The following is a 19,511-nucleotide window of genomic DNA, read 5'->3' as shown; positions in this document are numbered from 1 at the left end:
TAGTTTTTTGGGTACTTTTTACTTTTACTTCACTACATCTGAGAGCAGGTATTTGTACTTCCTGCTTGAAGACATTTTTGAACCGGACTGAAAAGTAAAAGTATATTTTATGATTGTTTGAGACCTGCTAAAAAGGCTGAGGGGTTCATGTTCAAAGTTTAAGCAAACAAAAATATACAAATTAAAACAGCTAGGAAAATAATTCAGAATAAATTTTACTCTTAAGTACAGTTTAAACAGGTACTTTAATTTACTTCTCCTACCACTGAGTATTGTAAAAGCATGTAGTTTTGGTTTCGGTAAACACTTACATACCAAATGTTAACCTGTAAAACGTCTAGCTCTCTAGATGATAACCAGTTTTCTGTGCATACCTTCACAGACTACAGTATAATCTCTCCCTGATTGTGCCTTGCAGCTCCAGATGAGTCCTTTGTGTCTCTCGCAGAGTTGGAGGATGCTCTGTTGAGAAACCTGTTTCGTGGGTACCAGAAGTGGGTCCGTCCAGTCCAACACGCCAATGACACCATCACTGTCCGCTTTGGCCTCAAAATCTCTCAGCTCGTCGATGTGGTGAGTACACACATTTTAATTTAGGATAACTAACCTTTCAGAACTATGATCTTTTTTGGGGAGTAAATTGAACTGCCATGAAGAATTTAAATAGAACTAGTTTTGTGGCCATTTACAAAAAACAACTCTTTCAGTTATTCTAGGGCTATATTCCCTTGTTAGTCTGGGCAATAAAAGAACATGCTCATTTCCAATTATAACAGTAATATTTAAAGTAAAGACAGAGCCAAAGCAAACATGAACCACACATCCTATCTATAATGTTGTTGGAGCCAGTCTGCTGCACAGGTTAAGAAGGCTTTCTGCAGAAATTAATTTTATCTTATACAAGGCACTTAATAAAATCCTGCCTCCTGAGGATTGGCCTTATTTACTGGAACACAAAGGGATGGAAGAATACAATGAGAAGGATGCAATAAAAGTGTGGGAATATATGGCAGCTGTTGAGGAAAAATACATACATATAGGTTTAATACAGTCCAATATATAAGGTCTGTACTAAATATTATTACTCTGTTTGCTGGTTTCAGATTACTTTTAAGTTAATGGAAAAATATGAAAATTCACATGTTTTCATATAATATAAAAGTAAATATAACCGATGAAAGAAAATAATGTAGATTTGGAACATTCTATTTATTTAGTTTACACAAATGTTGTTGTTGGCAGATTTTATTTGGATGGGTTGTCTATGAAAAATTTAAGAATAAAGTGCAGGGATGAGGTTTAAGAGGAAGTGAGCAAAAGCAGTACAAGACACATATTTACAGGCACAGACAGGACCAGACAGAGCAGAGGAGCAAGAGCAAGGAGGAAGAGAGAGGTGCAGAGAAGAGGAGACTGAGAGAAGGAGAGGAGGAGAGAGTGGGAGAGAGAAGCAGAGAGGAAGAGGGAGATGAATAGAGAGCGCAGAAAGCAAGAAAGAGGGTGAAAGAGAATCAGAGATGAACAGAAAGGAGCGAAGAGGAGGCGAGAGGGGGAGAGAAGAGCAGAGAGCAGCAGAAAAGTAAAGAGAGGGGGAGAGAGGATGAATTAGGAGCAGAGAGAAAGAGAGAGGTGAAAAAGCAAACCTGAAGTCATCCGAACATGTAGTAATGAGTCCATCGCTGGAAAGGAACCACTGCACATTAATTATTTACACACTCACTCGCAGGCCATACCCCCAATCACACTAAAGGCCACAATAGGACTACATCAGCATTTTAAGTCTGTATTGAATTAAGCACAACATTTTAGTCAAGTGCCATCTTGTGGACAATGTGGTGAGCTCGCAAGTCAACTGCTAAGGGCGAAAATGAAGGTGATGCCCAAACCTAAAGACAGTTTGCACAACTATATAAACACAGAATGTAACTGTAAAACTCTCTCTATACATGCTATACTTTGTGTACCTAAATACAGCACATTCTTATCAAAGTCTAAAGACCGCAGACACAAAAGTCAAAACCTGTGAGAACCAGGTTTTCATTCAGAAACACCAAGGTCCAAGTCTGACACAGTTTGGATGTGTTAAAAAGCACAGATTTGAAAATTGTGATCATTGTGGCCTAAATATTTGACACATATTTAGGGCATCTCACTCTCAAACCCTCAACAACAGTGTGATACTGGTCCTACACATCTCTGACTTCACACGTTAAATGTCTGTAAGTGTCATAGCATTCTCTGCTCAGTGGATGGTGATTAGATAATTTTCTAAATCTGATGACTGGGTTTATATTTGAACCACAATCTGTCCTTTTTACAAGAGTGTTAATTTTCAAACATTCTGAAATGTTTTGTGTCTAATGTGAATAGTTTCTTAAAGTGTGCTAAAGACTCAGAAAATGTGTCAAAGTGATTGAAAAAACTAAGCAAACTTTTTAAAAATACAATGTCCACAGACATCTGGAGGTAGCCACTGTCTGGTGCTGTCCATGGTGCTGAAGTCATTAACATTGCTTTTATTGTGTTAAATCTTTTGTTAATCCCGTCTCATGTGATGCAAAGAACAGTTTAAAAAATCCTTTATGTAAGATCTACAGTCCTTGCTTTTTATTTCCTTTCAGTTCTTAAGAATATGGTGTTGCGTTTGCAAAATTGGTCAGTACAAAATAATTCAGGTTCTGTTCTCGTTAAGTGTTGCGGATGTATGCCTGAAGCAAAGCATTTAACCCTGGGCTGTTCCAGTTTTCTGCTTTACTGGTGTCCAGAGAGGTAATTAGCCCCGTTTGGATAAAAAAAAAAAAAACCATATATATATATATATATATATATATATATATATATATATATATATATATATGTACTTCTCTTCCAACTAGGCTCATTTCTTTCCTTTTATCTTGTTAAAAAACATTTCATTTCCAGGCTCACCTCCTCATTAGCCTTTTCATTGCACAGTAAGCTTCTCTAAATTACTAAACTATGAACAAAATGTTTGCTTTTTTGTAGGATGAGAAGAACCAGCTGATGACCACTAATGTCTGGCTCTGGCAGGTAAAATGCTTTTGTGTGTATGTACTCTTCCTACATGTAACTGTGTTGAGTCACATGCCAATACCTCAAAACGGTTGCAACAATATGTAATTTTACGTTATTGCACCACCTGGCTTGCACTGTCTGCAGTGCTGCCGCAGTTTGTCTCATTACTGACTTTTAATTCACATCATTTAGTAAAACCCTGCAGATGTAAAAAAGTTCTAAATGTGCAAGTGGGCACGAGTCTCTTATCTTACAGTACAGAACTACTGCATTTATACTGAAATTAAAGATTGTCCTATATATAGCTACATGAGAAAGTGATCTATGTCTCCGAGGTTAGGGTTAATCTAATTCAGGGTTAAATGTTAAAGAAGCTAAATGTTTGTCTTTAATGTATTTCTGTATTATTTTTGACAGGAATGGGTTGATGTAAAACTAAAGTGGAACCCAGATGAATATGGCGGCATTACTTCTATCCGTGTACCATCTGAAACAATATGGCTCCCAGACATCGTCCTGTATGAGAAGTAAGCCACACTTAAATATATTGATCCTACCTGATACAGCAACCTACAGTGCTGTTCTTTTCTGCTTTATCCCAGTGCTGACGGACGTTTTGAAGGCTCCCTCATGACCAAAGCCATAGTGCGTTGGGATGGGACAATCACTTGGACACCCCCGGCCAGTTACAAGTCTTCCTGCACCATGGACGTCACCTTTTTCCCCTTTGATCGACAAAACTGCTCCATGAAGTTTGGCTCTTGGACTTATGACGGCAACATGGTGGACCTGGTTTTGGTGGATCATTATGTAGACCGTAAAGACTTTTTTGACAATGGCGAGTGGGAGATACTGAACGCCACTGGAGCAAAAGGAAGCAGGCGGGATGGGGTGTACTGGTACCCTTTTGTGACATATTCATTTATTCTCAAAAGGCTGCCACTCTTCTATACTCTGTTCCTGATCATCCCATGTTTAGGATTGTCCTTCTTAACAGTTCTTGTGTTTTATCTTCCATCGGACGAAGGAGAGAAACTGTCCCTGTCCACGTCTGTGCTAGTGTCGCTAACTGTGTTCCTCCTGGTCATAGAAGAAATTATACCTTCATCCTCTAAGGTAGGTAGGAAGCATTAGGGCTGCACAATTTTAGAAAAAGAAAGATCTAATTGGAATTTTTCTTTATGGTATGAGGTATTGCAGTTGCTGTTGATCATTTAAAATCCAATCCATCCAAGACCATTAACATTTGAGCAAAGACTGCTAAACGCATTTAATAATCCCATGCATTTGTAGAGGTTTTTTCTTGTTTTTTTTTCAATAACAGGATATTTTGCTGTTGGCATTCTATTACATAAATAATTCCAGTCTTTGTCATTTAATAATTGCATCTACTCAGTGATTTAATTGTTTTTTTGTTTGTTTGTTTTTTGCATCTATTGTGCAATGTTGTAAAAGTTTCCAAAATGTAATGAAACATATTTGAGAAAGACTAAAGAAAAAGCAAACAAACAAAAACTAGAGGAATTGTAGCTTTAAAGGAGAGTATGTTCACCCACCAGACTTGAATGAAGACATTTAGACATAGAATTTATACCTTCATCTTCAAAGTTGTAGACATGCTAAAGCTGCATAATTACCGTAATATTAAAACTACTATCTATCTTAATTGAAATCTTAATTGGTTTGACAGAGATCATTAGAGCACCAGAATCTATTACCTGCAGTGTTAATAGCTCTGCACATAATTAATATATTAATTGCCTTACACATTATGTAATTATTAACTATAAATTGCGGAAATACTTAAACCAATGGTATTTTTAAAAAGAAGAGATTGGAGATATACTGTTATAGATAGATAGACAGTTTATTTTAACATATTTGGTGTTGTGAATTTAGCTTTACTTTAGGTCATAAGGAATATCTGGCCCAATTTGACACTGTATGTTTTGTTTTAACATTACTATATTTTGTTACATTTACTTTTTATGCTTTTTAATAGTTACTAATGAACAACCAAAAACAAAAGGAACAAAGTGGGAACAAATTTACTATATGGTATTAATAATTTTCCTAATGAAGGAATAGGTCCAAATAATGTTTACCTTCTGTGAGTTACATACAGTTTGTCCTTTTTCTCCTCAGGTGATACCTCTAATCGGGGAGTACCTGCTCTTCATTATGATCTTCGTCACCTTCTCCATAATTGTCACTGTGTTTGTCATCAACGTGCACCACCGCTCCTCCGCCACCTACCACCCCATGGCCCCTTGGGTAAAGAGCCTGTTCCTGCAGAGACTGCCCCGCCTGCTGTGTATGAGAGGACACACTGACAGGTAACATGCTACACATGGACTTTTTACTTTTGCTGGCATTATACTCACATTCTCTCTAGACTAACTTTAAACTCCAGTGTTGATTTCACAAGTTTTTTGAGTTGTTTTGACACAAATCCATGAATATTCCAAGAATAATTAACTTACCGATAACTTACAGATAAAGTAATTATTTCAATAAATTGGTTGATGTTGATGTCTATTTTGCTAGATATCACTACCCTGACATCGAGCTGCGCAGCCCTGAGCCAAAACCGCGCAGAGGGGCGAGGAGGGGCGTGCCGGGACATAGCAGTGGGCAGCAGAGGTGCACCATGGGAGCCAAGGAGGAAGAGGACTGGCTGACGATGCTGGAGAAGGCCACTAACTCAGTCCGCTACATCAGCTGTCATATCAAGAAGGAGCATTTTATCAGAGAGGTGCCTAATTTTGGATATATTTAAATATTTGAGATGTTACATTTTTTTACCAAAATCCATAGATACAGTATACATGACAGATACGTCCCATTTACCCAACTAAAAACAAATGATGTTTCCCAGTTAAGACATTTTGTTGTAAGAGGTAAATTTACATATATTTTAAATTATTATTATTATTATTATCAACTTTTTTACAATATGATGACAGTGTTGCAACTTCCTCATCAATAGTGTATGCAACAATATTATTTCACTTTGGAAGATTCTCCTACTGTTGCAGCAAAAGCTATGTCTAAATGCTGCCATCTCTTGGTTGAAAAGAAAATGATCACACTGCAATAATTTATGAATTCTCAGCCATTAAAGTGCAGTGTGTAGCTTTCTGGTGAGGGACCACTACCGGGTAGTCTCCATGGAGATATTACGGTTTTGTCTTGATTATTCCACAGTATGGAAATAAACTTAATAATGGAGACAGACTAATAGTCAGGTCTATTGCGAAACAAGCCTATGCATAATAAGAGTTTATGTTTTTATTAAGATATTTTTGAACTATAAAACACCTGTAATTGAACAAATGCAAGGGAGATATCATTAATGCCCTACTGTGGACAGGCAGACAATGAAATAACATCTCCATGGAGACAAATAAGTAGTAGACTCTCATAGTGCACCTTTAAGAGTATCTATGATGAGTATTAAAGAGTTTAGTATAAAATGTTTCTCTGCTTTCCTGCACTCACTCCTGCTTTCCTTAACTCTTATTTTTCTGATGTTTGTCTTGTGTTTGATCTCATATAGGTGGTACAAGACTGGAAGTTTGTGGCTCAGGTTTTGGACCGGATCTTCCTTTGGGCCTTCCTCACAGTCTCCATCTTGGGAACCATCCTCATCTTCACCCCAGCTCTGCATCTGTACCTCAGCACACCATCATGAACAGCTCACTCAAACTACACCTCCCATAGTGTTCCTCACTTACAGTATGATTTATGAATAAAGCTCACTGCTATGTTCATACTGTACATTTGAACTGTACAAATCATTACCTCTGCACAGAGCAGCTTGCAGGCTGGACTGTCTGCAGAAACATAATGCAATTTGTCTACCTTGAGAGATGCAATTGAGTCAAAGCAATAAGCAAGTTCAAAGTGGGTTGATTTGAATATGTTAAAGATATGATTATTAAAGGTCTTATATTGTGTAAAATTTACTCTTGTGAGCTTTAGACCATGTTATAATGTTGTTACCTCATCAAAAACTTATCTGGAGTTGTGTTTTATTCATTCACACGTTTGAATAATATTTTGTCTTCATCTGCAAAGCTCAAAATGCTCTGTACTACCTTGCGATGTCATGAAGAGGTAGTTTTCAACAGCTTTTATCTTTAGTTCAATAAACATGATTCAAGTGAAGGTGCATGGATTTTAAAAACACAGTGGAGCATTTCCTGTATTACCACATGACATCGCAAGATGGAACAGAGTGTTTTCTGTTTCAAAGAAAAACTCAGACTAAATATGCAGGGTTTGTGTGTTAAAAATGTGTGAGTGAAAGAAAACACAATTGCAGGTATGTTTGTGTTGAGGAAACGACATTATAACATAGATCAGAAGATAGTGTAATATGGGCCCTTTAATGCAACAACTTACACAACCTCTTTTCATTAATTATTTATTTGTAATTAACATGCACCATTTTATCCTATAAGCTATGATCTGCAAAGATGTCATGTAAATAAAAATGGGTTTACAGATGTTGAAATTTGCTGGTGTTTTTTTTGTGTGTGTGTGATGACTAGATTCCACCACATGGGGGCAACAAACATCAATTTTCTATAACGTACTTCACCAAAATATCCACATGCATATTTCTAAAAGGCTTTGTGTCACAAGTATGTAATCATGTTTCATAAAATAAAGATTTTGAATTAAAAGGACACTACGTTTTATAGTGCAGGTTTCACAATGTTTTATTTTCCATGGAGATGTTTGTCTGGAATGTCCCTTAAAATGTCATAAAACCACTGGGATACACAGTTGAATCCACTAAACTCAAGTTATTTGGGGGCAATAAAAACACATGTAATTGAATAGATGAATCATAGGTACTTTTATTAGATACTGTGGAACATTTCATGCAAAGTAATAATGGTTATATGAAACAAGCAGGAGACAGACCCTGTTAGTGGCAAACCCCCTTAAGGTGCTAATACAGTTAACTATGTTATCATTGTAGGTTTGTGTCAGCGAAACACATAAGTCATCTTTGCTTATTACCTAGAGCTAGCTACCTCTAATCAGCTCTCCTCAACTCCACTTTTGAGAGAAAGGCAATACCACTAATAAATATAATGAGAGGAGACAGCATCTCCTGAGCACATCCTCTGTTGAACCTTCGCACTGTTACATTCACTTGTAGACAATATTGTGAACACTACTTCACTACTCCAAACACTTCATCTTACTGATAAAAATGCCAGTGCAGGTGAATGTTTTTATAGTTTCATTGACCCACTTTGAGTTAGACATTAGATTGCTTGCTGACTTATTCAAAATGTCTGCCCTCCCCGTCCCCCTGCGCTCCACAGTCTGACCCCAGCTCTTGTATTATTCACTACAGCGGGGCTGACTCTGGCACACTGGTGTGGACTGTGTGGTCAATGGGACCGTGCCAGTGCAAACACAAAGATCACAATGGTGATCAGCTGCAGGGACCCATACAAACAACAGCAAAATAATTATGTAAAAGTGAACTTGCTCCGACATTTTGCATTTCTAAAGATAAGTATAATATTTCAGTGGTTAGAGCATGACAACTTTATGAAGATGACATTGCTTTCCCATTAATGCCCCACAGTATTGCATTGCACCTATCTTACATTTGTTCAATTGCAGGTACTTTATGCTCAAAAAATACTATACTATATTTACTGTGGACCAGGCCTCCAATCTCTGACCTGTAACTTGGTCTGGGAGCACAACTGAAAAATTTACATTAAGCTCAGTGGGAAGCACCCTAGAAACATAAACCTAGCAGAAAGGCCTACATTGTGTTATATTTTATTACTGAATTACATTATAGACATAGATCAATTTCAAAGTGTTTTCCCCACTTTTTCTTCCCACTGTAACATTTACATTTAACACATCTATTATTGGACTTACTTACTCACTACTACTACTACTTACTTCTGCAAATTGAATTGGAATTTTTTTTTTTATATCAGCAGTATTTAGAGAACTATGGGGTGCAATATGTTTATATTTAACACTTTTTTTTAATATGGTTCCATTTCATTGTGCTTTCTATACAAAAAAAAAAAAGTGTAAACTGAATCCCAAATAGTTTAATATCAGTAACATCTGGAGTCCGGGGGTGCGGTATTTTCTCAAGGCTCACCAAATGCCTCCAGTTGCATTGAACGAGCTGAGATTGAGAAGGTGATCACTGAACACTCCAGGGAGCTCTGACCGTAGAACACATAGAGCAGCTCAATTTTCTGCTCCACGTCTGTTACTAGCAGAGTGGACCCGAGCTCATCTGGATGGAAAAGCCATAACACACATTCACACAAGGTCGTCGCCATCACATACATTGTTAATGAGGCTGCACCAGATTGTACATCACTGGGCTAAGGCTTCTGTACCTGTGTGAGGACCATTTTAGGGAGGGAGAGGGGGAGGCAATTATGGTGTCTAACTGACAGAATGGGCAGAGACCTGAACAGGAGGCATAAGTTTAAATCACGTGAGGTCATTCCTGTGTGTCCTCATATGTCAGCTTATATCCCAGGATTTTAATCAAGTATAATCAATCCTATAGGCTGTAGGCAAGTAACGCCAGCAGGCCAAGTTACAGGTCAGATCTGTGGAGAGATTACCTGGTAAATCCAGAATAAAACCTCTGTTTATTATTTATACAGATCGATATCAGTCTGGTCTCCACACCCTCCTCGGAATCTCAAGTGACTGTCAAAAGTGATTGTCAGATTTTTTTTTTTTTTTTTCAGTGACACATAAAGAATAAAGGAGCTTATTGGTCACACATAATTTACAAATAAAATCAACTTTATCACACCTCAGATTAACAGCTCTTTAAATGTGCAGAAATCTGTGTTTGTTTCAGGTCCTTCTGATTTATTTTTTCCAACACAATGGACAATGCATGTCCCTGATTGGCTACTCCATCTATCAATCACACTGAAAACTTGGAGATTTACAGCTCAAATCTTGGTGAAAGTATTGAAGAATTTTGTATTCTGGATCCCAGGGAAGTTGAAAGGTGACGCTGTGTGTACAATAAGATGTTCTTCAATGTGTATTTTTTTTAGTCCCATACTGTGGAACATTGGAGTCAAGGAAAAATTTCCATGGAAACAGACAGACAGGCAGATGGATCCGAAAAGTCACATTGTGCACCTATAAAACTTTTAGATCTTTTAGATACAAAAATAGACAAAAATTGTGACAATATATAATCCATGTTGTTATAATGGATTCTTGCTTCTATACAAAGAGCAGTGTTTGATATTACAAAAGCGGAACATGAGCTGAGCTGGAGCAGACAGTCTCCCCTATGCAGGTCTCCTCACACAGTTTGTGTTTGTGTGTCACTGCTGTAAACCTGAGTCAGAGGAGCTCCCTTGCTGTGAAAGGTTGCTGGGGACGTCCCAAAAGCAAAGCCGCTGAGCTCGAGGTGTGATCCTGCCTCTTAAAGAAAATACCAAAGCTTTGTTTAAATGACCTTTACTTCACTATGTCTGATATAGTAGCAGCTTTAGACCACTGCAATAAAAAAAGAAGAAATGAAAGAATGGACGTGTCTATCACAGTGTCAGTGTGCACCAGTGAGAACATTGTGGAAAGGTCACATTATTTGAGTGGTTCATATAATATAATAATGTAAATATTATATTCTTCAGAAATGATATGCTCAGCAGTTTTCATCCTCAGTGTTGAAACTTCCAAGTTAATTTGCTGTATTTGGTATTCATCATAGACTGTATAAAGAAATGGACTAAGTGAGTGTGGAGTCATCCATAGCGTTTGGCTCCAGTCAAATGAAGCTCACAGATGATGTTAGAAGTTATAGGGGTGAATTTAGGGACAAAAAAGCAAGATAAAAACAACAGAATCATGTAGAGCAGGTTAATACAAACATTATAAGACCAAATGAGGAGTCTGACAGCAGCTGTTATGGAGGAAGGAGCAACAAGGTTGATGGAGCTGGAAGCCGGAAGTGCCCCCATGTGCACTGTTTGTAACGCGGTGTTTAGCAGGGTAGCTATGTCTATTTATACATGCAGTTTATTATGCAGTGATATTAATATATTTTGTTGTTGTCATATTTCTTTTCTTTGAATCACTATTGAATAATAATTTCAATGTATGGTGGGTAGTGTTTCCTGTTGCAGGGCTGAGACATGTACAACCACTGGCTCTTTCATTTACAATGCGTTTTTCTGACTTTTATCCTTGTATTATTACAGTGGGAGGTAACTTGACCTAGCCTGATTCATCAACCGGATTTACTTTGTTTCACTTCGTACAAACCGTCTGACCTCACAGCCTTAGATTTTGTTCGCTCGATGGTATGCGGGTACTTATTATCATTTAACCATTTGCTGCTATTTGGTTGTGATGTATGTAATGTGCTGCTAATGGGGCTAACTGTTATATTAAGTTTTTCCCAAATCCCGTAGGAAGAAGGACAATAATGTCTTTCCACTTGATAAAATTCACCAAACATTCTCTTTATTCTGGCTTTAAATCCTTGATCTCAGGAATCATTTAGTGCAGAATATATGGCTCTTTGCTGATTGGCTGGTGCCCGAACTTGCACTTCCGGGGGTTTTGCGAACTGTTTAGTGTATTCTGATTCCTGATCTAGTTGCTGGAGAGAAATTAAATTGAGCGGAGGCATTAGGTGGCACCAGTCTGGCTAAACTTGACCCCTTTAGATACTTAAACAGAAATTTCACTGGGACCAGGAATCAAGCCTCAAACCAAAAAACTTGAAAGCAGTACATCTTGATGAAAAATGATTACTGAAGAACTGAATGACAATGAAAATGTAATCCTAGTACTACTAAGGTCTACTCCTTTGGATAAGCAATAGCAATACATTGGAAACACAGTAAGCAAAATGTATAGTTTCCCCCTCAACATCTGTGAAAACCATGTGACTCAGCTGTCCACACATGTGCCTAATGATCATGGTTGTTGAGGCAGGGTTCAGAACAGCCTTGGGCCTTGAGTTATATGTGGAAGTGTTGAGGAAAGACACACAAATATACACAGGCCCTACACTGTAAATAAACAGGTGCAGACACACGCACACACTACATGCACACACAGCCATTCCCTCAGGTTGAGCCGAAGGGACGATTATTTAATGTGAGAAGATGGCAGTGAAGATACATGTAAGCGCCAGGACTGGAGCTCGAGGCAGACTTGGGGGGGTGCATGGCATTGAACACAGAACGGAGGAATGGAGAAGTACAGAGTGATAGATAGTGAGGGCCACAGAAATGCTCGAGGCTCCTATGTCCAGTAATGGTCTGAGGACATTACTGTATCCAGCGTTCTAAGAAGAGCTACAAGACCAGAACAGAGACGAGAAGAGAGGGAGACAGATAGTTGGAAAACATGACAGGGGTAGGTGATCAAGACAGAAAGAAAAGTTTGGAAAAATACCACGTAAATTGATTTTTATTGTAAAGAATACATTTGATATGATTCGGTTGTCAAAACGTTAATATTTTTCAGATTTTTCTCAGTATTGACATCTGGACTGCAGAACTTGTACAAATGTGGGTTGTAACTATTTCTCTTTTATAGGTGCCATATGCATGGAGACTATCATGATCTTGGACACCTTTAGTTTCAATCCTTCAGTGTTTCTGTATTGATAATGTAGGTATAAATTTTGTTGACAATCTTATGAAGTAAAATTGAAATGGGAAAAAAGGTACACGTTGTAACTGTGGTATTTTCATTATAGATCCAAATGGATTGCACAATCAGTCATAACTAACTGTGGTGTGGAGTCTAATATCACAAAAAATAACTTCTTTGTCCTTTTGAAAAATAGACTATTATGCCTTCTTAGTGACAAATAGATGTTCCATTTCATCATGTTCCCACTCCAGTTTATTCGAAGCATGCATTTCCAGAAATCCAGAGAATTTCAGGTTATTTCTTGCTCTATTAGGATGCGACACACATTCAAAAGGCAAAATGGCATTTCTGCAGATGCAATCAGAAAGTGACCGAATAGCATTTGAAATATGAGGGTTTATAGAAACTTGTCATCTCCATATCCTGGCACAATACCTTAGAAAATAAAAACAAATGAAAATGGATTTGAGGACTGCAAGGATATTCAAATAAGCTGGACAAGGTAATAGGACTGCACACTAAGAACAAACAATAAAACACTGCAGGTTCACGCAGGCGTGTGACCTAATACATGATCATTTGTCTTATTTCTTATTAGATATTTGACCTGTTCTTCATCTACTAGAAACTTCTTCATTGACCCCTTACTGATATAGTTTTTGCAGATGTAATCAGAACAGTTAATTATGTTTACATCAGTGATTTAAGGTTTTAAATTACAAGCTATAGACTTTGCACAGCTTGAAAAAACATCTAATGAGGCTCATCTCATGTCAGGCAGAGTTTAAGAGCCCTGAAGCCCTCTCCCTTTTCCCCTCTCCCCCTCTCCCACCTGACAGACGACTGCGGCTGCCTCATTATGGTTAATTATGTTGCAATATGCTTTAACACCTGACCACATGTGCCCAAAAGTTTAGCACGCCAACTGGACACTGAGCTCACTGGTGCATGCTGACGTGAAATTGTGTTCATCTAACCTCCGTACTTCATCATCTGTGTCTCTGATGCAGAGGGACGATTGTAAGTCAGAAGTATGAAAGGTTTTGCTCAGATTTCACTGCAAACCCCACATTTGAGGTCAGATTAAACTTTTAACCACTCACTAAAAATGCATTTGTACTTTTGGAATCTGTTATCATGATGGATTTGATTGTTAGACAGTGAGAAATGGACACTGATATCTACAAACAGAAGCCCATTGTATTCATCTTTTTTGTCTTATAATAGGTTGAATGAATACTAAATTATTAATACATATTCAGAATTCAACTCAATTACAATACAAGTTTAATACATTTGATCAGTCACATTACATCTAGAATTAATAGCATATCAGCTAAAGGTTAAAATTTACAATGATGTGAAAAAAAAAAAAAGTGGAAATGCTGAGATGGCAAAGCACACTAAGGAGCAGTGTACAAGGCAGAATACGCATCAGGATATGGGTCATAAAACGGAAAAGGCATTGTCCTGTGAATAACATTGTCCAGTTGTCCTACAAGGATAAGGACAAAATGTGTGATGTATGTGAATGAAAACGAGTTTAATTGCTTCAGTCAAATTTCTTTACATCCCATATCCAGTGCTGGGTAAGTTTGTCTCAAGTATTTTTTTAATGTATATATATATATATATATATATATATATATATATATATATATAATATATATATATAAAAAATGTGTTTCTCACCTTCCACGGTGGTAGGTCTCTCTCACCCTCATTGAGCTCGGGTCCTCTACCAGAGGCCTGGGAGCTTGAGAGTTCTGCGCAGTATCTTTGCTGTTCCCAGTACTGCACTTTTCTGGACTGAGATGTCCGTTGTTTTTCCCGGTATCTGTTGTAGCCACTCTTCCAGTTTGGGGGTTACAGCCCCGAGTGCTCCGATCACCACAGGCACCGCTGATGCCTTTACTTTCCAGGCTCTCTCCAGCTCTTCCTTGAGCCCCTGGTATTTCTCTAGCTTCTCGTGTTCCTTTTTCCTGATATTACCATCGCTTGGTATTGCGATGTCAACCACCATGGCTCTGCTCTGTTTCTTATCCACCACCACTATGTCTGGTTGGTTCGCCATCACCATTCTGTCAGTCTGTATCTGGAAGTCCCACAGGATCTTGGCTCGGTCATTCTCCACAACCTTTGGAGGTGTTTCCCACCTTGATCCTGGGGTCTCCAGCCCGTACTCTGCACAGATGTTTCTGTACACTATGCCCGCCACTTGGTTATGTCGCTCCATGTATGCTTTCCCTGCCAGCATCTTACACCCCGCAGTTATGTGCTGGACTGTCTCAGGAGCCTCTTTGCACAGTCTACACCGTGGGTCTTGTCTGGTGTGGTACATCTGGACCTCTATTGCTCGAGTGCCCAGGGCCTGCTCCTGAGCAGCCAGGATCAGTGCCTCTGTGCTGTCCTTCAGACCAGCCCTCTCAAGCCATTGGTAGGATTTCTTGATATCAGCCACTTCAGTTATGTTCCGGTGGTACGCCCCATGTAGGGGTTTGTCCTGCCATGATGGTCCCTCCAGCACCTCTTCCTCTGGACCCCACTGTCTGAGACATTCTCTGAGCACCTCATCTGCGGGGCCTTGTCCTTGATGTACTCAAGGAGCTTGGATGTTTCATCCTGGACAGTGGTTCCCACACTCACTAGTCCTCGGCCCCCTTCCTTCCGGCCTGCGTACAGTCTCAGGGTGCTGGATTTGGGATGGAACCCTCCATGCATGGTCAGGAGCTTTCGTGTCTTAACATCTGTGGTCTGTATCTCCTCCTTTGGCCAGCTTACAATCCCTGCAGGGTATCTGATCACTGGCAGGGCGTAGCTGTTGATTGCCTGCACCTTGTTCTTGCCATTGAGCTGGCTTCTAAGGACTTGCCTCACTCTTTGCAGGTATTTGGCCGTAGCCGCTTTCCTTGTTGCCTCTTCGAGGTTGCCACTTGCTTGTGGGATACCAAGGTACTTGTAACTGTCCTCAACGTCTGCTATTGTTCCCTCTGGGAGTGAGACCCCCTCTGTGTGGACTCCCTCTCAGCCAAATAATCGACCGCACTGGCTATGGATATATATATATATATATATATATATATATATATATATATATATATATATATATATATATATATATATAGTGGTATTTTCCTGTTTTCACATTTTGGGCTATATCAAAAAATTATATATATATTTTTTTATCTTGGTAATTCCACTCATTGCTGGAAACCCGAACAGAACACACACAATAAGAGCCACCTAAACGTCTTGTTAACGTTGGTGGTGTCAGTCACACAATGAACGAGGTTATCATTGTTAATAATCTGATTCTTCATCATTTGAGTAAAAAACATCAAATATTACAGATTTTTACTGAACTGGCACCTTTATGTTTGTACTGAAAGGGATTTTTATTTTATTTTATTTTTTTTTAATAAACAATATGATACGTAACAGTAGGGTGGACATTTTTTAAAGCAGCAGTGACCTTGTATAGAAAGCATTTCTCTATCAATAATCTTTTTAATCTGGTTAAGGAAAGACTGGGCTTTTTATTGTCTTTAACCTGACAAAACTTCTTACGTTCAGATTTCCTAGTCTTTGCTTCTCTACAGCAAACAAATGTCTGTTCATGGAGACTTGGGCTCAACAGACAATTTGAAGAGAACAAACAAGAATTTTCAGGATGTGATTGGTATATTCATGTAGTTTTAAAAAAACATGACAATATCAAGTAATCCAAAGTATTCAAATTACTTTACTCACTTAAAGTAATTTAATGTATTCCGTTACAAACTACATTTTGGGATATGTAATCTGTAATCTGTAGGGGAATACATTTTAAAAGTAACCTTCCCAACACTGACCATCACCACCACCACCAATCACTTACTGAACCACATTCACATAAGGTGGATCAAGTGTCTTGCTAAAAGATAAAATGGCAGATGTACTGACTGGAATCGAAGCATCGACCTTTTGGGTAAGGTGAAAAATGTGAGTCATTAAAGCATTTAATTATAGAAAGTGGAAATGACCCTCAAATATGAATGAAGACTTTTGGTGATTTATTTAAATAGGCTACATTGAATAAATCAACAACCAGAATAAAACATCCGAAGCACAGGGGGTATACTGTGGTGATGCGTTCAAGTGAGATTTTGTCTATGCTTACTAATCTTTCTCTCACCACTCCGCTGCCGTAAAGCAGATGGGCGCCAGTTGACTGGAGGGACCCTTCACTCAGTGCAATAGTTGACGGCATGCGCAGCGGACAGGTGGCTTTCATCTCACTGTGACACCAAAGCGAGCGCTCACGTTGGACTGGCCGTGGAGACACTACACAGACTGGAGAGCGCAGCTGGGGGAGCGGGAAAAGTGACTGGAGAGGTTACAGGCGTCTCACACGTGGAAACAGACGTGCAGCGTGTGTCTGCGTGCCCGGGAGAGGTACAGAGTCGTCTGGTAAAGCGCGCTGGCAAGTTTGGACATTTATCCAGCAAGATACGCACGGTGGAGCCGCGGTCATGGAGCTTCGCAAGTCGTCTGGATTTTTGGTTGTAGTTTACCTGTTGGCGACGTTCTGCTGTAGAGGTGAGTCACTCGTGTAGACCCCATATGTTCCGTGTGTGTTATGTATCTTAAACTAACGACAATGAAACAATATGATGTGGTAAGGGGTGATTGATGCGCATAGTAATGAAAAGCGCATGCATCTGTTTTTGACTATAACTTTTTGCCTCATCAAGTTTATAGTCGTCCTTGTGGCTGTAAGGACGTAAAAACAAGCCACTGTGCCCCTAAAATACGACATTCAAAGCTTTCTTGAATGCGTGTAAAATCCGTATTACTGTGTTGTGTGCCGTCTTTAGTCAGACAACATCTGGCCCCGAATAAAGAATAAAGAGGGCGTCCCATGAGGCACGAAGCCCATTGGGTTTGAGTGTAATCTGCAGCTAAAGGATTGTTAAATGCGTGACTGGAGAGGAACCTCAAAGGAGGTTAAGTCTCAATAATATGATGGAATCCTTTGGTTTATAGGCTACAGAGATATATGTTCTATAAAACATCACATAGCATTGGTTTTGGTTATTCAAATGTTTTACTGGGAATAAAATGAAAATAATTTACATTTTATAGGATTTGGGATGTAGTAGAGTTTATATTTTACTTTCTATCATGACCCCTTGTGCTGTGTAGGTTCAGCGACAAGAATAATGAGAAACACTTTTCTGGATAAGGGTCAGCACCTGTTTATCACTCATAGCAAGGAGGAAGACAGTACAGTACAGGATCACATGCCAAGTTACAAGTCAGATCTGTGAATAGATGACCTCGCTCAGAGTAAGATCTTAACATTTAAAATTGAATAAATGCAAGATAGATCATTTTAATGCCATTTGGTGGATCACAAGCAAAGCAATAACATCTCCATGGAGACAAGCAGACAGAGGACCCTCCACCAGAAAAGTTACACAGTGCACCTTTAATCCTGTGCTCCATGGACAATTTTGATTTGGAGAAGTGCCATAAGCATGTCTCTGTTGTTGATACATGGCTCCAACATCTTATTTGATATGCCAGGAAATCTAAAAAGTGATTTGATGGCGATAATAGTCTTGCCCGTAATTGGATATGATAAATTAAAGCTATTGTTATCATGAGTGAGTTGGCACTGCATGTCATAATTTATTGTTCCAGGCTTCCGCTGCTGAACAACTGCTGCTCTGTCACACCTCCCCGTCGCTGGTTCTGATGGGAAATCTCTACTATATCTCACAGTGCTGGACAAGGGGAGCCATTTATTAAACACTTAACCCTTTGAGGCCAATCCACAGTCACAGCCAAAGATAAAAGTGATTTTTATTTTATTTTTTATTTTTTTTGAACAAACAGACAACAACGTGCACAAAGGTTTTAAAAACACTGCATGGAGGAGACTAGGTGAACACCCATAATAAAACCCTAGTATTTGGTATATCCATAAACCTCATGGCTTAAAGAGCAGAGCCATAGACCAACCCCTTCAACTACTCAACCAGAATACATTTAAGAAAAATCGAATTAGTTTACAAAATCTTTGTTGGTTTGCAGGAGGTGACCATGGTGGCATTGGTTTGCTATAGTACTAAATTGCTTATATGATAGATTAGATCTCCATATTCATATTTGGGATTATTGCTTTCATAGAGTCAGTGTCAAATGTTTGTAATAACAGAATTTAAATTGTAAGAGCCAGTATATGGCATAATCCTGGTGATGATGAAATGTAATCTCTACACCCACATGTGCCAATCTCTAAAATGAACAGAGTTTTGCTAAAAAAAAAAAAAAAAAGTGCATCCTCACTCCAGTTCCATAAAAAAAGTTTGTTTGAAAATGTTAATGTAAGTGGACCGGACTGTTGGCCTTGTTATGCTATTTAAGCAAGGATTCAAGGTAAGACACAGTTTTGCCTCACAGATTTGGCCTACTTGTTTTTATAACCAAGATTGGATCTGGTTAACACTGGGTCGAGGGACTGCTCTTGTTGTGTCCTTGGGCCAGACACTTCAACTCTTCAATGTTGAAGTACATAAGTGAACTGAGAGCATGATTGTGAGACTGATTACACTTTTGCATGATAACATGAATTGTGTAGTTTGGTTGATATCGAAGCCTACATAATCACAGTTTGCACAATGTTAGGAGGAGGGTGGACATACACGGAACAATTTTTTTTCTCACATAACAGCCATGTGTTCATAATGTTATGCCTTGTTTTGCAATTGACAATTGTAGACACACGTTAGTTATTTTGAAATGTGAGATTGGATAGTTACATGTTGTACAAA

At 38.7% G+C, this 19,511-nt stretch overlaps 1 protein-coding gene and 1 pseudogene across 1 annotated transcript; both read left to right on the top strand.

Annotated features, from left to right (window-relative positions):
- Positions 1-435: 435 nt before the first annotated feature.
- LOC110175694 (neuronal acetylcholine receptor subunit non-alpha-3-like) lies at positions 436-6,730 on the top strand. The gene is made up of 7 exons (XM_020941897.2): positions 436-573; positions 3,007-3,051; positions 3,454-3,563; positions 3,639-4,152; positions 5,182-5,372; positions 5,584-5,791; positions 6,596-6,730. The coding sequence occupies exons 2-7, from the start codon at positions 3,025-3,027 to the stop codon at positions 6,728-6,730; spliced, it is 1,185 nt and encodes a 394-aa protein (XP_020797556.1). The 5' UTR covers positions 436-573; positions 3,007-3,024.
- Positions 6,731-17,204: 10,474 nt separating this feature from the next.
- LOC110175695 (neuronal acetylcholine receptor subunit alpha-7-like) overlaps positions 17,205-19,511 on the top strand; it is a 38,577-nt pseudogene continuing 36,270 nt past the window's right edge.

The sequence above is a fragment of the Boleophthalmus pectinirostris genome, unplaced genomic scaffold (assembly GCF_026225935.1).
Source record: "Boleophthalmus pectinirostris isolate CB_2022bp ecotype Guang Dong unplaced genomic scaffold, ASM2622593v1 HiC_scaffold_22, whole genome shotgun sequence".
In the NCBI taxonomy this organism is placed as follows: Eukaryota; Metazoa; Chordata; class Actinopteri; order Gobiiformes; family Gobiidae; genus Boleophthalmus; species Boleophthalmus pectinirostris.
Note: the sequence above shows the minus strand (reverse complement) of the source record. Positions and strands in the feature narration are given on the sequence as shown.